The 18,052-nt window shown below is 46.3% G+C and overlaps 2 protein-coding genes across 3 annotated transcripts; both read left to right on the top strand.

The window, feature by feature from the left end:
• Positions 1-1,869: 1,869 nt before the first annotated feature.
• On the top strand, positions 1,870-11,006 carry ADAP2 (ArfGAP with dual PH domains 2). Of its 2 annotated transcripts, XR_015222748.1 has the most exons (11): positions 1,870-2,008; positions 3,102-3,232; positions 3,932-4,023; positions 4,157-4,242; positions 4,581-4,690; positions 5,350-5,496; positions 6,229-6,312; positions 6,702-6,764; positions 8,060-8,137; positions 8,736-10,036; positions 10,400-11,006. XR_015222748.1 is itself a non-coding variant. In XM_086624299.1 (10 exons), the coding sequence occupies exons 1-10, from the start codon at positions 1,915-1,917 to the stop codon at positions 8,952-8,954; spliced, it is 1,104 nt and encodes a 367-aa protein (XP_086480425.1). In that variant the 5' UTR covers positions 1,870-1,914; the 3' UTR covers positions 8,955-11,006. The 2 variants fall into 2 exon arrangements, 1 of the variants encoding a protein (XP_086480425.1); XM_086624299.1 differs by having other exon boundaries at positions 8,736-11,006.
• A 287-nt stretch (positions 11,007-11,293) lies between these two features.
• Positions 11,294-17,677, top strand: RNF135 (ring finger protein 135). Its single transcript, XM_086624298.1, has 6 exons — positions 11,294-11,641; positions 12,718-12,804; positions 13,345-13,536; positions 14,183-14,342; positions 15,498-15,599; positions 16,458-17,677. Exons 1-6 carry the CDS (start codon positions 11,294-11,296, stop codon positions 16,991-16,993), a joined length of 1,425 nt encoding a protein of 474 aa, XP_086480424.1. The 3' UTR covers positions 16,994-17,677.
• Positions 17,678-18,052: the final 375 nt, after the last annotated feature.

Here is an 18,052-nt window from a genome sequence, read left to right as displayed (position 1 = left end):
TTGACATTGTTCTACAACCCCATGAGTAATACAGAAAAAAGCAGGTAAGCCTTGGGTCTGTTCTTGCGAGCGTACACTGTTTTAATAGTAATGCAGAGCAAAAGCAGGAGGATGGAAGATCTCTTTCCAAGCAAGACTGTCTCAGTCTTTGTAAAAGCCCTGAAACGGGGCAAGATGTTATTGTGACAACAGCAGAGGGCTGGGAAAACGTGTCCCTTGCAGTTTGCAGAAAGACACTGCAGCTCAGCCATCACAGTGTGACACCGAGAAAAATCACAGGCTTCTGACCAGTCCTGGGGTTTTTTGGTGAGGGGTTTATAGGTCGTCTTGAATATAAATAAGCATTTTGCAAACGTCATACAGATTCTTTTTTTATTATTATTTTACAGGAGTTTTAAGGACGCCACAAAAATTAAGAGCTCCAGTGTATGGCTTGCAAGAAAATTATCTCTGGGGAAAATTAAATCCATGTTTACGTTCTAGTATACAACAGTTCTTAAAGGACAAGTGGTGAAAAGAGAGTTTTTATGTAGGTAGTTGAACAGCTCAACTTTTCAGATATTCTGCTGCTGTTTAACTTTATTTCATGACTTTACAATATTTAAAAAAAGGTACACTGCTATTTAGCACCTAAAAAGATGGGGAAAAAAATGTGTCAGTACTTTCAACTTATAATGCATCTCTAGTATAGTATTTTGTCATCTGCAAAATAAGTAACTACAGAGTTTTTACAAGATTATACATAAACTTTACTGAAGAATTGCGTGTTATAGTGCCCTATAGTAATGCAAGTTAATTATGCACATTAAGTTTAACCAGAAACTAGTAAAATGAAAAATATCTGAATACCTCTTGATCTATTTCTGATTTAGTTAACCTTCTGGAAAATCTTTCCCTCATCTTAAATTTTTCTCTTCTGTCTTTTTCTTTTCTTAGATATACCGAAGTATAGGACAAGGGGCAATGGCTTTAAACTGAAAGAGGGCAGATTCAGATTAGATATAAGGAAGAAATTTTTCAGAGGGTGGTGAGGCACTGGCACAGGTTGCCCAGAGAAGTCGTGGATGCCCCATCCCTGGCAGTGTTCAAGGCCAGGCTGGATGAGGCTTTGGGCAACCTGGTGTAGTGGAGGGTGTCCCTGCCCATGGCAGGGGGGCTGGAACTGGATGATCTTTGAGGTCCCTTCCAACCCAAACCATTCTGTGATTCTACGAAGTCACAGACTTTTTTACATTGGCTTTATCTCGAAAGAGGGCCGTTTTCCTTAGGCTTTGCAAATCCTGAAATAGTGCGTTTTGCCTGGGTTGAGCCACACCGACAGGTTTTTCTCCTTGCAGCACTTGGGTGTCGCGGCTCCTTCTCCGACGGCGCGTTACCCACTCGGGGCGCAGCGCTCCGCCGAGGCCCGTGCACCTCGGCTGCCGTCTGCGGCGCCCGTGCTCTGGTTGTTTGCCGTTCTGGGAGGTAGCAAGCTTTTTAAAGTAATTTTTTCCGAGACAAACCTGAGGTGGAGCTGAGGCGAACCTGTAGGTGCGTGGACGAGCCCTCCTCCTGGAAACAGGACCCGTAGTGGCGAATTTCCAGAGCGGACTCCTGGCTCGCTGGGGAGGGCCGCCGGAGCTGCGGTCGGCGCTGTGCACGAAGGAAAAGGGCTGATCGCGCTGTACCGAGCGGCGGTGGGCCGCCGCTACCGGCGCGCCTCCCGCAGCACCGGGGACACGGGCGGGCGGTTCCCGCCGCGCTGGGGCCGCCCCCCGGGGGAGCCGCCGCCCGGAGGCGGCCGGAGGGGCGGCCAGCAGCGCCCGCCCCGCGGCGCGGGAGCGGACGGGCCGCCCCGGCGCGGGGAGCGCGCTCCAGTTCCTCATTTCCCTGGCGGGGCTGAGCCTCCCTCGCCGCACCGGGCACCGAGCGGCGATGATGGACCGCGACCGCAACAAGACGCTGCTGCTGGAGGTGCAGAGGGCCGCCGGCACCGGGAACGGCCGTTGCGCCGACTGCGGGGAGCCAGGTAAGGGGGCTCCGCCCGGCCCCCCGCGCCCGCCCCTGGCAGTTTCGCTCAGTTCCCGGCAGCGGGGCCCGCCGCCACCTTGCCCTGCGCGCACCGCAAAGGCAGGGCGCGGGAGCAGGTGGTTTCCCGAGGCGGCAGCGCGCCGCGGTCCCGCTGCGGGGGGTGGCCGGTGGGGTGAGCCCCTCGGGGCTGCCGGGCTCGGGGCTGCCGGGACGCGGCTGTCCGCAGCCAGGCAGGGCCGGGCGCGGCGGCGGGGAGCCCCGCGGGGCGAGGAGGGGACAGCGTGGGACAGGAAGCGGCCTCAGCGCACCAGCAGCTTCCCCAGAGTTATTTGTAGACAGCGCACACGGCTGGAGGAGGAGAGCGAGGGCTGGTTTTCGCTGGGAGGAATGTCTCTGCGCTGGGGTCGCCGCAGACGGGCTGCTTTTCGGAAGCCTGCCGGGCTGGCACCCCGCACTCGCTGGAGGTGGGAGCTGCCCTCCCCGAACCGAGCAGTCGGTCCGTAGCCGACAGCAGCTGGACGACAAGTAGCTTCCGTTCGATGTGATAAGGGAGGAATGGAGGGCGACACGGTGCAAGTGGCAGTCTAAGGAAACCGTCTTGCCAGAGCACCTGGAAGACGTCTGAGCATCGACCTGCCAAGGCCGCTTCAGGGGGTGCAGCAGCAGCAGGCGAGAGTGGGAGCTTTTGTGGGCAGTGGGCATGAGTCCCCACTCTGGGTGCTTGGGCTCCGTTGTACTCTCAGTAGTGCTCGCTGTCCGCAACATCCTGCCATTAATTCAGCAACAGCCGCTTTTGAGGCAGAACTAATAATTAGCTGAGCTTTTACATCACCACTCGGCTGCCTGCATAGTCATGTTACTTTTTAAACAAATAATCAGTGAAAGAGCTGACAAACGTAAGGGCCACATTCCTCATTGGGGAAAACAGGTGCTATTCCTCTGAACACAGTGAAGTGACAGCCATAAACAACGGGGTGGGATTTGATGCGTTACGTGTGAAGCCAGGGCTGTTCATCAGATGTGCTTTTTTGCCGTTGCCAGTGGCTGTGCCTCTTCCCGTGTATTAGTTCATTTTTTGTGTTTGTATCTAGATCCAGAGTGGGCTTCTTACAAACTTGGAATATTCATTTGTTTGAATTGCTCTGGAATCCATCGCAATCTTCCTCAAATCAGCAGGGTCAAATCCCTTCGGCTTGACTACTGGGAGAACGATCTCATAGAGGTACAGAGGAAAAAGCAGTAATTCACTTACTTTTCTCCACTTTTCATCATGACCTCGTCTGCCTCATAATTCCCATGTTGTCCACCATGGACAGAGGAACAAAGCCACACAGAGCCCAGTGAACTCCACGGGTAACTTCAGGGTTTTTTTTATGACCTATTCAATCAAATTACACTGATAAGTGACTGTGTTTCTAACAGCCTGCGGCATTTATTTTTTTATAGCACACAGTAACTTCTCACTGTGCTTTAGAAGCCCGCAGGTATTTCCAGATAGTGCATTCTATTCGGTAAGCACCATAGCCTTCTTAAATATTGGTTTAGCCTCTCATCTTTCAGTTGAATTGTGTTAACAATATGATCACAGGTAGTGTCTAGGAGGAGATGAAAGTGTAGGGAGATCATAAACAAATTGGTTTTCTTCTTATTTTCTTTTGGACTTTTAATCAACTACCACAATCTGGTGTTCCTTCCCATCTGGTTCAGAACTGTTAAACACTGAAAAAGGCTCAGCCACCTAAAAAGTGAAAGCCATAGTGCTAAAAGGAATTTTGTGAACACAAATAGAGAAGCACTGAGAGTTATGGTGAGACTGAGCAAAAATTGCAGTGCTCCCTTTGATAGAAGTTTCAATTTCTGTTCATTACATGGTATGGATTTTGTAATTGCACACCTAACTGTAACTTCTTTTGTATTTCAGTTTATGAAGAAGCATGGGAATCTCTGTGCCAAAGCTAAATATGAGGCCAAAGTCCCTCCCTACTATTACATCCCCCAGTCCTGTGATTGCTTGTAAGTTGAGGGTGTATTCACTGCTGCGGACCTTTACAGCTATTGAACTACTGCTTCCCTCTACAGGTCTCGTTGGTGGTTGGTGAAAACAGAGTAGAGGCATATCAGCTTTATCCATGTTTTCCTCTTTCAGGGTTTTAAGAGAGCAGTGGATTAGAGCTAAATATGAGCGTGAGGAATTTGTTGCCACCCGTGCCTGCCAAGATCCTTGTTCTGCAGGTAAAAGTTAGGATTGTCAGGGAAAAGGTGTTAGCCTTAATGCCAGCAGCACAGTGTTATGTTTGCAACTTTGAAGATCTTTAAGGTTCGCTTGTCATATTTGAACTGCTGGATGTGCAGTCTAACTTTGAGAAGAAGCTCCTAAGAAAAGGCACTCAGACAAGTGCAAAGTTATATTCAGATCTTACGGTTCTCTAGTTCTCCAGGGATTTTTTTTTCAAATGAGGTGAAAATTCTCAGATGGAGAAGAGACTTGAAACTCTGTGCCACATCACCTCTTAGATAAATAGTCCTATTGTGCTGCCCTTCTCTGACACTTACCTTGGTCCGATCTGCAGGTAGCCGTGAAGGATTCCTCTGGAAGCGTGGGCGGGAATGCAAACAGTTCCAGAAGAGGCGATTTCTCTTATCAGCAAGGGAAGGGGTGATGAAGTACTACACCAAAGAAGTGAGTTCCTCAGCCAGAGTTGGCCCTAGGTAGCTAGTCAACATCCATCTTCAGAGCCTGCTCTTCACCAGCAAAAACCAGCATAAATAGCTTTGTCTCTAGCTTTGCAGCCAGGCCAGCCTGTGCTTGGAGCAGCCCAGATGTTTCCCCATTAACATGTGTGGTATCTTATGCAATTGCTCTTTTGGATTTAGCCCTTTTCCTCACCCCTTATCTTAACCCTGCAGACTCCTCTTGCTTAGTGAACGAGGGAAATGGATACTGGCAGTTGAACAGCAAGATGAAGAAGAGATCTGTTACCTCTTATATTACCAGAACATTCTCTCTTCAGCTGCTGCAGCATCATCCTCAACATGTCTCCCTTCCGTGGGAGAGTGTAGCTAATTGTTCTCCATCTATGAGGCTGGAGATAGAACCCATCCCTTGCACTTCAGACACATCCCTCTCAAATAGCAACCCAGCATTTGTCAAGGAAAGGGAGTCACTCCTTGTAAGTGATTTTATGTAGCATGTAATTAAGGCTTTATATTTCAGGTATATCCAATATTCAGATATTTTAAGATGCCTGCTTTCTCTTCAGTAGTTCTCATATAGCTAATCTGTCCTCCATTACACTTCCCTGAGAGCACTTTAATACAGTGATGCTTTTCATTTCACAGTCCAGAGGTCCAAAAGCCATTATCAGCATTGAGAATCTGAATGCGATGTTCCAGACAGAGAAAATCCAGCATGCTCATGGGCTGCAGATCACTTACAACACAGATGGTCAAACAAGGAACCTTTTTGTCTATCACGAAAGTGGAAAGGTGAATACCACGGAGATTTTGGACTAAGCAAGATACTTAGATGTTGGATCTATATTTTGGAAGAGATACCATGTTTCTGCAGGATCTGGTGTTATTTGAAGTCACTATGACTTGTAGAATATAGAAAGTTGTAGAATTTGACACCAGTAACTATAACATCTCGCCCCTGTTCTCTTGGGGCATATTTTCAACTTCACACCTTCAACAGCCTTAAGGCCTCAGTGGGGCACATGTGTAAATCTCTGTAAGGTAACTGCCTAACAGTTTTATACAATTCCGTGATTATATTCTTTGAAGCCTTCTTGACATGCATAGAAGCTATTGTTGTTCTGCATTATTTCTAAGCAAACAATGATAATTTTAAGAAGTATATCTATGGGGTTTTTTTAGATTTCTGTTTCTTCTCTTGCCATAGTTCTCATATCTTTCCAGGTACAAAAGTTTTTAAACAGTCCATAATTTAATCAGCTGAAAAAGCCTGTGTACAGAGACTCGTGTGACTGTCCATGCTGAGAATGTCTGAGACTTCCCTGGAGAGGCATTTTTAAATTATTTTGGAGGCTCAGTGTTTTTCAGATGTCTGGGACAAGTCACTGACTCTCTCCGCCCCTTGGGGAGAAAGTATGTCTTTGCAAAGAGGTCACAAGGAAGGAGAAAGGCATTTTGGAGAGGCAGCACTCTTATTCCTCTTGTTATTCTTGTATTTATGTTTGTATTTGCTGTTTTCCCTAGGAAATTGTTGACTGGTTCAATGCCATTCGGGCAGCACGTTACCATTATCTCAGAACAACCTTCCCAACTGTCCCTGAGCCTGAGGTGAGAACTGAACAGGGCTTGAAGTGGTCTATGCAAACATAGCACAGGAAAACATTTTCTCAGTACTTCTGCCAGAGTCAGGTGCTCAAGCAGCAGTGTATGGGTGTTGGGAATGGATAGAAGAGGTGGAAAGAAAGGCCGCAGTGGATAACATGCAAAAACGTAGTCAGCATTGAAGGCCTAAAAGTCTGCATGTGGTCCTTATAAAGTGTAATCTTTCAGAAACCTTACGTTCCTTCTTATTTCAGACTTCCCTTTACTGAACAGCTGAAAGAAAACCCTGGCCCCAAAAGCCAAAACTAATGGTGATTAGGTTTGACAGAAACAGAACAGAAAAGCAAGCTTGAATGAGACAGACTATTTTTGTGTGTGTGTTTGTGTTCTCCTAGCTCATACCCAGGATCACAAGAAATTATGTCAAAGAAGGATATATGGAGAAAACAGGACCAAAAGTAAGTGCATTCTTGGCAGTACACAAACAGGATTATTCCAGATGGAGAATATTTGATAATTCTATGATATTTACTAGTAAACGATTTGTTGAGTGACTATATGCCTCATGGGTTGATAAAAGACATGATATTCAAGCCTGTTGTGTTCTTTGGGATCATGTTTTATTTTGTGTGGAAAATAAGACTGGGAAGAAGAATCCTCCATGAAGAGTAACCAAGATGGATTAGCTGGCAGTGGACATGCAAAGTCCCGTTACGCAAGGCTAGATGGATTGCTGTATCTGCCAGCTGCAGCTCTAGAACTGCAGCTCCTGCTAGAACGGAACATCACATGCTGACTCCACTACTTCCCTGTTTCTCTTAAAAGTTGGTAGCACATAAGTCACATCTGCTTATAGCAGCAAAGTATGAGTGAGCAAATTCTCCACAGTGAAGCCTATGGTTTGGTTTGGTTGTTGTGAGAAACTATTTGGGCCACTACTCCTTGAAACAGGAGAGGGAGATTTCAGGCTCTGCTGAAGGAGGAGTTAAAGACCTGAGGTCTTGTTTGAACATTGCCAGTTTTTGCCTTGCTGTCCTCTGAGTGAACCATGAGCCAAAGTCCTGTTAAAAAGTTCAGTAGTGAAATGCTGATATTGAATATGCTGGGGGTTTGGCCCAGCTCAGTGCTAGTGTCCCAATACATCTTCCTGCAGGTACTTACACAGAGGACACTCACAGCTACATGCATGGAAGATTGTGTATTTTTCTCCTAAGGCCTAAATTCTGCTCAAACTGAAGTGAGCACTGGAAGAGGACTCTTCAGTTCAGTATGGAGCAACAAATAACTCAGGGAACGATCCTATGAGTGTGGCTGATGGAATTAGCACTTTTAAAAAAAAACTAGCATTTGTCCCTACCATTGTGCATCCCCCAATTCTAGGGACAACCCCCAAACCAAAATGCTGAAATTGATGGCACGCTCTCCTCGTTATAGCTGCTGGCCCAGGGATCATCCTCTGCAATTAATCCATTTGCTGCAACTTTCTTAATCCTGGTCATTTGATCACTGGCAGAACCAAACTTCCCTGCCTTACCCAAAGGATTGTCAGTGAATGCAAATCTCTAGCGTGAACCCAGGGAGAAAGGAGCTGAGGGCTGCACATGGCAGTGACTCACCTGTTGACCAGTTATGGGAATGAAGGAAACTGAACTCAAGCTCTAAAGTCATTTAAGCAGTCCAGGGATCTGACTTGAATAGGCCAAACCCAGCTTTGGGAGTTGGTCTTTAAAGAACTTCTACCATCTCCTTGCAGCAGAAGGAGGCCTTTAAGGTGCGCTGGTTCTGCCTGGATTCTCAAGAAAGGAACCTGATGTACTTTAAAAATCCACTGGTAAGAGGAGTGTTCGCTATTCCACAAGCCCCTTCATGAAGTTGGGTGAGGAGGGTCTGTTCTCATCCTGCTCTTCCAGTGGCTGTGCAAGACTGAAGCAGGCTCAGCCTCAAGAGCTCATCTCCCTTGTCAACAGCTCTTTGAAGCTGAGCTGTGTGGGAACTCTGGCCCTTACAGTGGCTGCGAGAAAGATCCGAGTCTTAAAAGTAGCTGCTACTGCCTGTAGCGTTTATAGCCCACTCTCTCCCAGGCTTGTTGGCACTGTGCGTGTAACCTTAGGCAAGATGAGCAATATACCAGTAATAGAGGCTTGGCAGCCCCAGTATCCTGCTTCCTACAACTGTTCTAACCACGAGAATATCCTTCGTTGCTCCTTCTGAACACCCACCATCCAGGTCTATAGGGGTGGGTCCCTACCTTCTCCTGAGAATGCCCCTGAGTATAAAAAAAACTCCAGCGTGTTTCCTGCTGCCTGTCACCAAATCAGTGTCCCCTTCATACATCCCCAGTTCCTGCTCCATGTCAAAGGACAGAACAGTGTCTGCTGGAGCTGCACTGTCCACTGACTAATGGCTGTCTTCTGCTTCCTTCTTTCTAGGATGCATTTGCACAGGGCCAGTTTTTTATTGGAAGGATGGATGAGGGATATGAAGTACAAGCTGGCTTGCCCCAGGGAGTCCGGGTGAAGAAGAGGAAACCAGCAATCACTGTGGTGACACCAATGAGAGAGTTTGTGTTTGTATGTGAGAACGATAGGGAGCAGAGAGAGTGGATAGACGCCTTAAACGGAGTCATTGCCCAGCCTTTGACTGATTGAGACTAGCCCTGAGTTCTGGTGAACTTCTTGGTTCTGTTCAGCACGGCTCTGTGGCCTCTTTCCGTAGGCAAGGATGGTGCTCAAGGCCCTGCAGTGACTCTAGTACAAAGGGCTTCTTCCTTCAACAGCCACAGGAATAGAGAAATGAGTAAGAAGGAGTGCAGACACTCAGAAATTATCTGTGCCCCTGCAGAACCTTACTTGAAATACCTCCTCTCTTCCTTCCCTTTTGAGCAGAGGAGGCCTTCCCAGCCTGATGCAGGGATGAATCATCCAGTATTCAGTTACGGAGAAAAAACTCAGTGGAGAAAGGCTGATGCCAGAAGGGCCGGCATGCATTTCCTTGAGGACTCCTGCGGGTGCTGTTATATCAGAGCCTCCTTTTCTTGCCTTTGTTTGATGTCAGAGGACTCCTGTATACCCTGAAGGGTGTACCTGGCAATCCAGCCAGTGGCATATATCCTGCCAGTGAACAGGGTCATCTGTTGCATGAGTGCACAGGGACAGTGACCGAGAGGCAAAGATATTGTCAGCTATCCGGAAAACGCAGGGTGTCCTGTTGGATACATCTGACATACCAGTTTATGCTGGAGTCACTGGATGTCCTTCTCAGGGAGGAGCAGCGTCAGGCAGCTACACTCCACCTGGCTGCAGCTCCTGTCCAGATAGGGACATGGGGGTTTTCAAAAGAGTAGGTTTAATGTCTTCTACAGTGTTGCATTTCTGGCACAGTAAAAAATAAAAGTCAAGTTTGAATTGTGGAAGATACTGTAATGGAATCACTCTAATGACAAATACTCCTAGCTCCTTGCTTTCAACAGCCTCTGCTGTTTGACTTTTTTATGAGTGGCAAATCCAACATGTGAAGACCAGATTTTTCCAAAGCAACCCCACATAGTGCCCCAGCAAACACATCATGAGTACAGGATGAACATATGCTGATCACCTCCTAAAAACCAGCTGAAGTTTAATGAACTTGATTAGTCTGAACATTGAAAAGCAAAAACTCATTTTAAAAGTGTTATCTTCAGTGACTTGCTTGAAGACACTCAATGAATGAGGACCAGCACTGGAAGCGGAGGGTGAGTGCCTCCTCATCAGTTACCACTTACATCCATTCTGCGCAGGAATTGGTGAAGATTTGCATTGGCTGATACTGCGAGTATTTTCTTGACTCAAGACCAAGTCTGAGATTTGGTTTTACCAAGCACCCAGTCATTCAGATATTTAATTCGTCTTTTCAGATAGCCTTAGTCCTTAGTTTGCAAATCAAGAGGAAGTCTTGCAGACTAAGTTTCTGGTGAGGCTTCCACCTTTTACTGGCAATTGCCAGCCAGCCTGAGATACCCAGAATAGTTCTCCTCTTCTGCAGAATATGAGGAAGTGCCAGTACTTGCAGAGATTAGTGAGATTAACTCTTTTTTTTTTCTTTCCCCCCATAATAGTGCAGAAGAATTGAGTTGGATCATCATTCTGCCTGTCTCAGCCAGCACATCGCTATCCAACTCTGAGCAATGTGCAGCAGTTTTGCTTGCTGATATGCTCCCATGAACTTCCCCGTGTTCCCACTCTCCCCACGCAACCTGATTCATTCTAGCTCACACGCTGGTTCAGCAAATCTTTTTAACAACCTAATCCTGCAGCCTTTGACATCAATAGCAAAGCACCTTCTGACATGGACGAGGAACAATGTCAGCCTTTGTTGGGTTTGACATATGTTAACTGTTAGTTTGAGATGAACTGAGTAACTCAGGATGACCTCAGAAGACTTCAGTCCATCCAGTAACCGAAACTTCACATGGATGAGGCTCTGCAAGTCGCACGGTGCTGTGTTGCGCACTCTCCCGGATGGGTCAGCAGACAAGCCATGTCAGCAACTCTGACATGCCTTGTTGCAAAACTGGGAAATTCCCTGTGAAAATTAAATAGTGCCGATAACAGCAACTTTTCCGAAGTCAATAAAAGTCAAGGGCAGGTCATGGAGACCTCTGCGTCACAGTTCATTTCTACAGTCAACCCAAATCCTCGGACCAAATGGCCAGCAGAGGAAGAGCTGGACGGGACTGGGCTTTCTGGCTGGAGCGGGGAGCTCCCCGGCCGAGCTGCCCCACGGAGCACCGGGGCGCACATGGAGATGGCCCCATCCCGGTGCAGCCCAGCGGCCTCTAAGGCAGCAACTATCCGGGCAGAGCCGCCCAGCCCTGCGCCTCCGCCCGCCCCGGCGCCCTCCCGGCGCTCCGGCTCGCGGCAGGAGCCCCGCGGGAGGCGGGAGGAGCCGCGGGGGAAAACGAAACTGCGGCGGCCGCTCCGCCCCGAGCCGGGCCGGGCCGGGCCGCGCCATGGCGGCCGCTGTGGAGCTCGAGCGGCTGCTGGGCGCCGTGGAGCTGAGCTGCACCTGCTGCCTGCAGTTCTTCACGGAGCCCGTGCGGCTCTCGGGCTGCACCCACAGCTTCTGCCGGCCCTGCATCGTCGCGTACTGCAAGGGCAGGCGGCGCGCCGGCTGCCCGCTCTGCCGGGAAAGCTTCGAGCTGAAGGACCTGCGGCCCAACCGGGAGCTGGCCGCTTTGGTGAGCTTGATCCCGCAGGAGGTAAAGGAAAAAGAGTTGGAAACACGGGATGAACCGAAACCCTCTGGAGCTATCGCCTGCAATGACGGGAGCTCGGCGGAGCGGCCGCCTGGGGAGAAGGTACGGCTGGAGGCGGCCCGGGGCTTGTCCCCGTGTCACCCCGAACAGCCTGCGGTACCCCCGTGACAGCCCGGGGCTTGTCCCCGTGTCACCCCGAACAGCCTGCGGTACCCCCGTGACAGCCCGGGGCTTGTCCCCATGTCACCCCGAACAGCCTGCGGTACCCCCGTGACAGCCCGGGGCTTGTCCCCGTGTCACCCCGAACAGCCTGCGGTACCTCTGTGACAACGCAGGGCTTGTCCCCATGTCACCCTGAACAGCCTGCGGTACCTCTGTGACAACCCGGGGCTCCTCTCCGCGGCGCTCCCCGGGACAGCTCTGGCCACGGTTCTAAATCCTTCACTGGGGTCGCGAACAAGGGGGCATGGCTAGGGTCCAGTTGACTTCATCCTCCTTTTTGCTTCCCCTGCCTTCCCAGATAGTTTGCATTTCCCGTGCTAATGTTGGCATTGTCATAACAATATCGTGCTTGTCGAGCAGGTAGGTTTGGCTAAAGCAGTGTTTGGAGTTCGTTGGTGGTGTCCTATACATTGAGGAGTGCATAGCTGAATTAGAAGAACTAATAGCTGTGTGTTTTCAGCTGATACACGATAGTAATAACGAGCTGTTCTTTGTGCTGGGTGTTATTTATTGCACCAGCATAGCGTTGGAGACTCCTGAAGGACACATAACGTTATTATACAGTGCTACTGCTCCACCCAGCTGAATGGTACAGAATGGGTCTGGTTCATTATCTAAATCTCTGCTTATTATAGCTCCCAAACTTGGAAGAGATGAGAAAAATGTATTGACCTTCATTATTTCAGCACATATGTATCTAAAAAGTCTTCTTCAGTCTCTGCAGTTGAGCAATGGGCTGAAGCTCGCGACTGTTTGAATATGTAATTGATGACTGTTGCGTATTGACTTCATTGTGACTATTCCCATTCAGAATTGTGTCTTCCAGACCGCTCCTCTACCAGTCCAGCACTTAGCTAGTGTCTATGATGTAGGTATTTTTGTTATCCTGCTGCTTAACCTAGTCATACTTTCTTGGAAGGTTATATAGATAAATGGTCCACTGTGTCACTTTAAAGGAGGAAGAGATATGGGACATGTCCAAGCAACTAGAAATTACTTCAGAGACCATCCACCTCTTGAGGAAAGATCTCAGTGAAGCAAAGGTACGCATTGTACATTCATTACCTGCAGTTAGCTTGTTTTCACTGCCACCTGGAGACATGATTGACTCCAGTGGAGCCATCCAGCCCAGAGCAGGAATCTGCCTTTTTGTTTCTTTCTGTTGCTGTCACAACTGTTTTTATTGATGAGAACGACCTATGGCACTAGTCGTACTAACTCCTGTCTTGGCTGGCACAAAGGCCACTGGAGTTGTGCTTGTTGCCTTTTTCTGCATACCCTAGGAGCAGCCTGAATGTTTCTGGAACTCTTAGATGCAAAACGCAAATCATAAAGAGAGAATATTGATCTTTCTAAGTTCTCAAGCAAAGACTATTGATCATGAAATAGTCAAGATCCTTAACGTGCCCAAAATTGCATTGCAGGTAATGCAGGGTAGTGTCAAGTCTATTTTATTCCTTTGAATAAAGTTAACTGTCTCTGGCCTGCAGGGGTCAGTCAAAGAGCACGTTAGGTGGGGCAGTCAGTTCTCTTAGTCCATGTATCTTTTATAACAAGACAACTCCATGTCTTCTGCCTTTCAGGAATATGCATCTCAGATCAAAAGCCAGATTACTAAAGATTTCTGTTGCATGAAGGAATATATTGAAAGACAGGAGAGAAACACACTGATGTTCATTGAACAAGAGCAGGAAGCAGCTCAACAGAAAATCGAAGAGACTATTCACCAGCTCTGTGTTGAAGTGAACAAGCCCACAGACATCAAAGCCCAAACGGTAAGTGATGAGACGAAGTGGCAGCATATGAGTAGAAACTCTTAAGCTAAATGTCTTGGATAGGTGGACATGTGCAGAGCACTTTCAGGTCCCCACTGCGCTATTCCCACTGGAGACAATGATACCAATCCACAGACATTGCTGTTGCTGTGGAAAGTTTGGAGTGAGAAATTCAGAGGGAAAAATTATTGGAAAAAGTATAGGCTGGGGATACGGTTTGGAACTAGGTTTGTTTCAAGGACATTGGTGAGCTGGAGTGGACGGGGACTGCATTGCTGAAGTCCAGTCCTGAGTCAAATCTAAGGTTAAGATCCTTTTGAGCTTGATCTGGTGGAAAGTGTCCCTGCCCATGGCAGGGGGTTTGGAACTAGATGATCTTTAAGGTCCCTTCCAACCCAAACTCTTTTTCTCTTTGTTTAAGAAAAACAAAGTATGTTATTTTTTATTAAGAATAAACTATCCCTTCATATTTTCTATAGGATTTCAGGTTAGTTCTCTTGGATAACTATCCTATAAAGGAAGCTCTCTTGAATAAGATTTTGGAGAGATCACTGCTATTTTTGCACTCTGGTTTTATAATATGATCTGATATGCTAGGTGAAATCACTGCTACATCTTCCCCTTGATTCTTTTGTGTCATTATTAGAGTAACTTACCTGAGAGACATAGGTACAAAGGCTCACTTTCAACAATGAATAAAATTACACTTGATGAGAAGCTCAATGTTGTCAAAAGTGCTGTCGAAGATCTTAAGAGAAAGTTGGAAATTTTACTTTTGGAGAAATATGCTCGGCAGTTCCCACCAGGTGAGTTCCTTATTTTGAAATCTCTTTCTTGGAGTGGATCTAGCAGGGTCCTTCAGAGAAAACAGGTGTGCATGTGTGTGATTATTGAAAAACCCCTTGCAGTTTTGGAGACATGATTACTTTATGCGTCTTTCATGGGAACTCAAAAGAACTGACTGACATGCAGATCAGTAGTGGAGAAATGAAACATAATTATGTAAATATTTTTTCTAAATACAGAGTAATGTAACAGCAAAGTGTTTGCTAAGAGCAGACATAAAATTCCCTCCCACCAAAAGCTGTGCCTAAGCAAAGCTGTAGATCTGGTATGGCCTTTGCTGTGGAGTTCTCCTCCTCCCAGCACCATCTGTCTGCTGTAGAAAGACCACTGAGTGGTTTTGAGAGCAACTGAAGACCAAGGTAAAACTCCATTGCCACTGAGGGGCAATCCTCTCCTCCCCACCCTTTCCAGTACTACCTGCACTGGTTCTCAAAAACCCCAGGTACTTAATCATATTTTTACCTCATGGTTTTTCTTATCTCAGCCATTTCAGCAATTGAGTTTACAGCTTTGCTCCACAGTCATTTGTAGTAGCAAAACTGAGGAATCAATGGGCAGAGGTATGGGGCAGAAACTTTAAAGGATGGCTTTCAAGATGAAGCCAATGTATTATGTAACTATACCAGAAAGTGTCTGCAAATGAGTCTTCTAAGTATGCACTACAAGGTCAAAGAAAATTAGTAATAGCCCTTAAAGCTGTAGGGCCAAATGTCAGTCTTTTTGGTCAGCAATTAGAGTAAAAAATTACTTTGTGCTTGTGAAACGCACATGCAAGTAACACAAGGAACACGTGATACTCCAAAAAATTAAGAACACTGAAAACAACTTTTATGACAGAAACTGACTTATCTCCATAGAAAGATCCAACTGCTTTACTCATCCAGCTTTTCTGACTGCTCTGTTCTGATCACATTTAGGGCAGCAGCATACTTTTTTCGCTAAAAATGTTTGTTTACACATCCTTTGATAATTTATACAATCAAAAAAGCAACTCTTCATTTTGTACTTTAACCACTAGCTAAGTTTATTTTATATGTGTTTTCCTTTAGAAGTATAAATGTTTCCTATTTACATTTTGAAGAAGTGCCTTAAGACTTTAATTTTTTCATATTTAGTGCAACCTCCAGATTTATATCAGGAGCCAAATGTCTGCTCGTTATCTCCAGAATCTGCAGCTAAAAATCCAGAACCAACGATTTCAAGCCAGTTTTCCCAGTGTAAGTATGCAAGCCAGGGTGACTCTTTGATAATAATCAAGTGAGATTTGCTGATTTGCTGAAGAAAACTGTATTTGAAAGAAAACATCAGCAGGAGGTCTGGCTGTTTAGCTGAAGCACAGAAACACAATGAAGTTACCATGAATTAATCTGTTACTGCAGCACAATGCAATACTATAGCTGACGACATGTGCAAGATAAAAAGGATAAGAAGCCTGTTTCATGGAGGTATATAAGCTGCGTTGTAGCTTGCGGTGGCTACAGAGACCGAGTTGGTCTATGGGCAGTTACTTCACCGTACTGGTCCTTACTGTGTTAAGCTGTAATGACTCCATTTGTTGTCTGAATTCTGCATCATTTTCACAGAAATATTTTTACAGCCAACACACAGTACTACAGTTGTAGCTTAAAACACAAACCTAATGAATTTGCTGATAAAATACGCAAGAACATGTCCCAGTGAACAGATAACTATGTAAGTTTTATTAAGGTGTCTCATTTATTATTGGCAAAAGGTTAGTTTTTTTATAAGATTGTGGTTAGGAATAAGATCCATCGTGCAGGGTGCCTTCACCTTCCCACTGGAGTGCACAAGTCTGTCATTCGTATTGACTCCTTTGTGCCTGTTCAGTGTTTCAGGATTCACTAGGCTCAGGATACAGTCGTTAGTGTTTGGTTGAGGATTCTTGCTGATTTGCAGACTGAACTTTGATTAAGGTTTATTGTATGATCATTGGTGTATGTTTCTGTTCTTAAGTAGGGATGCACATTCGCTGTTTTTTAGGATGCGTGTGAAAACTGAGGTGATCTGTCATCTTGTTGCCTGCAGGTGAGATTGTTTTGCTTTCTCTCTTCTAGGGGAAGATGATGTGACTTTTGATCTCACAAGAGTACATGAGCGCTTAGCAATCACAGCCCAAAACAGGAAAGTAATGGTTTCCAGCTACCCAACTGGTTATGACTCATCACCCAACAGATTCTGCATCAGCCAAGTGATGTGTTCACAGAGCTTTTCTACTGGGTGCCACTACTGGGAAGTAATTACCAAGAACAGTGATGGATGGGCTGTTGGAGTTGCTCATGGAATGATTGGTAAAAGGGACAAATTAGGAAGAACAGAGCATTCCTGGTGTGTAGAATGGCTAGGTCCCAAAAAGCAGCTCTCAGCATGGCATAGGGATCAAGAAACATTATTACACAAGGATAAACCATCGAGAGTTGGTGTTTTCCTGGAGCTACAAAAGAAGACTGTATCATTTTACTCCATCACTGACAAAGAAATGCTTTTGCATACCTTTGAAATCAATACCTCAAATCCTCTTTACCCTGCTTTCTGGCTATATAGTCTGGAAAGAAATGGATCTTTAGCTATAAGTCATACGAACAGGAGGTAAAGCCTGTTCAGAAAAGTGACAATTTTGGCTATGACTGCAGAGCTTCTACACAAGCTTTAGTGTTTAGCACAGGAATTTACCAAGGAGTGCATAGCTACCCAGGTTTTCCTGGAAATCAGCGACTGATACTTTGTCTGCTCTGCTTTTCTTCATGCTGTGCTCTGATCTAGCCATACTTCATTAAAGCAATTCCAGTGTATGCTAAACCATCCCAGTGGGACTGAAGCAGCTTTAGGTACTCCCAGGATACTCCTAGGAAGGAACGCTGTCATGATTTAACCCCAGCCAGCAACTTAAACACCACACAGCCATTCGCTCACTGAAAGACATTTTAATAGGACAGAAAAGGAAGGAATAATAATAATAGTGATAAAAGAAGATATAAAACAAGTGATGCACAATGCAGCTGCTCACCACCTGCTGACCAATGCCCAGCCAGTTCCCAAGGGCAAGAAAGTTACTGATCTCATGCATGAAAATCTTTGGAGTAGGTACTAAACTACAGGAAATAGGCTTTGTGTTTGAGGACCTGACACTTCAGGGAGGTCTCCCAGAAGAACATTCTGTCTCAAAGGCACTGTATCTTGTTTTAGTCTTGCCCAGGCCAAAGGGTTGTCAATCCTCGTGGTGGTGTGATGTTGTCAAATGTGTTTGTACCAGCTAATAAATCATGTGGTCATTTTATTGCTCTTCCGAAGAGCCAGCAAACAGGACTGCGTCATGGAAAGGACCATCCTTTATTTCCAGAAAGCCTTAGGAAACAAGGGTTCTGTGAGTTTCCTTGCCAGTGTACAGGCAGTGTTTCTGCCCTTGTTTGTCACGTCTTTCTGGCTGTAGGGAGGTCCCTGTTGCCTGTGTGGGATGGAGGGGCTGGAGCTGAGATCCTGCAAAACCTACAGACAAGCTGAATTTTTGAGACAACCGCTGCTTCATGCAGGCAAACTGAAAACAGAGTTCCCAAGAAGCAAGAGCTTTTTCAGAAAGACAGTGGCATTCTACAATGAACACAAAAAGGAGAAATTTAATGTGAATAAAGCACGTGAGAGTCAATTAGCACAT

The sequence above is a fragment of the Tauraco erythrolophus genome, chromosome 20 (genome assembly GCF_009769465.1).
Source record: "Tauraco erythrolophus isolate bTauEry1 chromosome 20, bTauEry1.pri, whole genome shotgun sequence".
NCBI classification, from domain to species: domain Eukaryota; kingdom Metazoa; phylum Chordata; class Aves; order Musophagiformes; family Musophagidae; genus Tauraco; species Tauraco erythrolophus.
Note: the sequence above shows the minus strand (reverse complement) of the source record. Positions and strands in the feature narration are given on the sequence as shown.

Excerpts from the sequence above, each read along its gene's own strand:
- ADAP2 (XM_086624299.1), top strand. The coding sequence starts at position 1,915 with ATGATGGACCGCGACCGCAACAAGACGCTGCTGCTGGAGGTGCAGAGG. Across the intron at positions 2,009-3,101 it reads CGCCGACTGCGGGGAGCCAG|ATCCAGAGTGGGCTTCTTAC; the intron begins GTAAGGGGGCTC and ends GTTTGTATCTAG. Across the intron at positions 3,233-3,931 it reads GGGAGAACGATCTCATAGAG|TTTATGAAGAAGCATGGGAA; the intron begins GTACAGAGGAAA and ends TTTGTATTTCAG.
- RNF135 (XM_086624298.1), top strand. The coding sequence starts at position 11,294 with ATGGCGGCCGCTGTGGAGCTCGAGCGGCTGCTGGGCGCCGTGGAGCTG. Across the intron at positions 11,642-12,717 it reads AGCGGCCGCCTGGGGAGAAG|GAGGAAGAGATATGGGACAT; the intron begins GTACGGCTGGAG and ends GTCACTTTAAAG. Across the intron at positions 13,537-14,182 it reads CAGACATCAAAGCCCAAACG|AGTAACTTACCTGAGAGACA; the intron begins GTAAGTGATGAG and ends TGTCATTATTAG.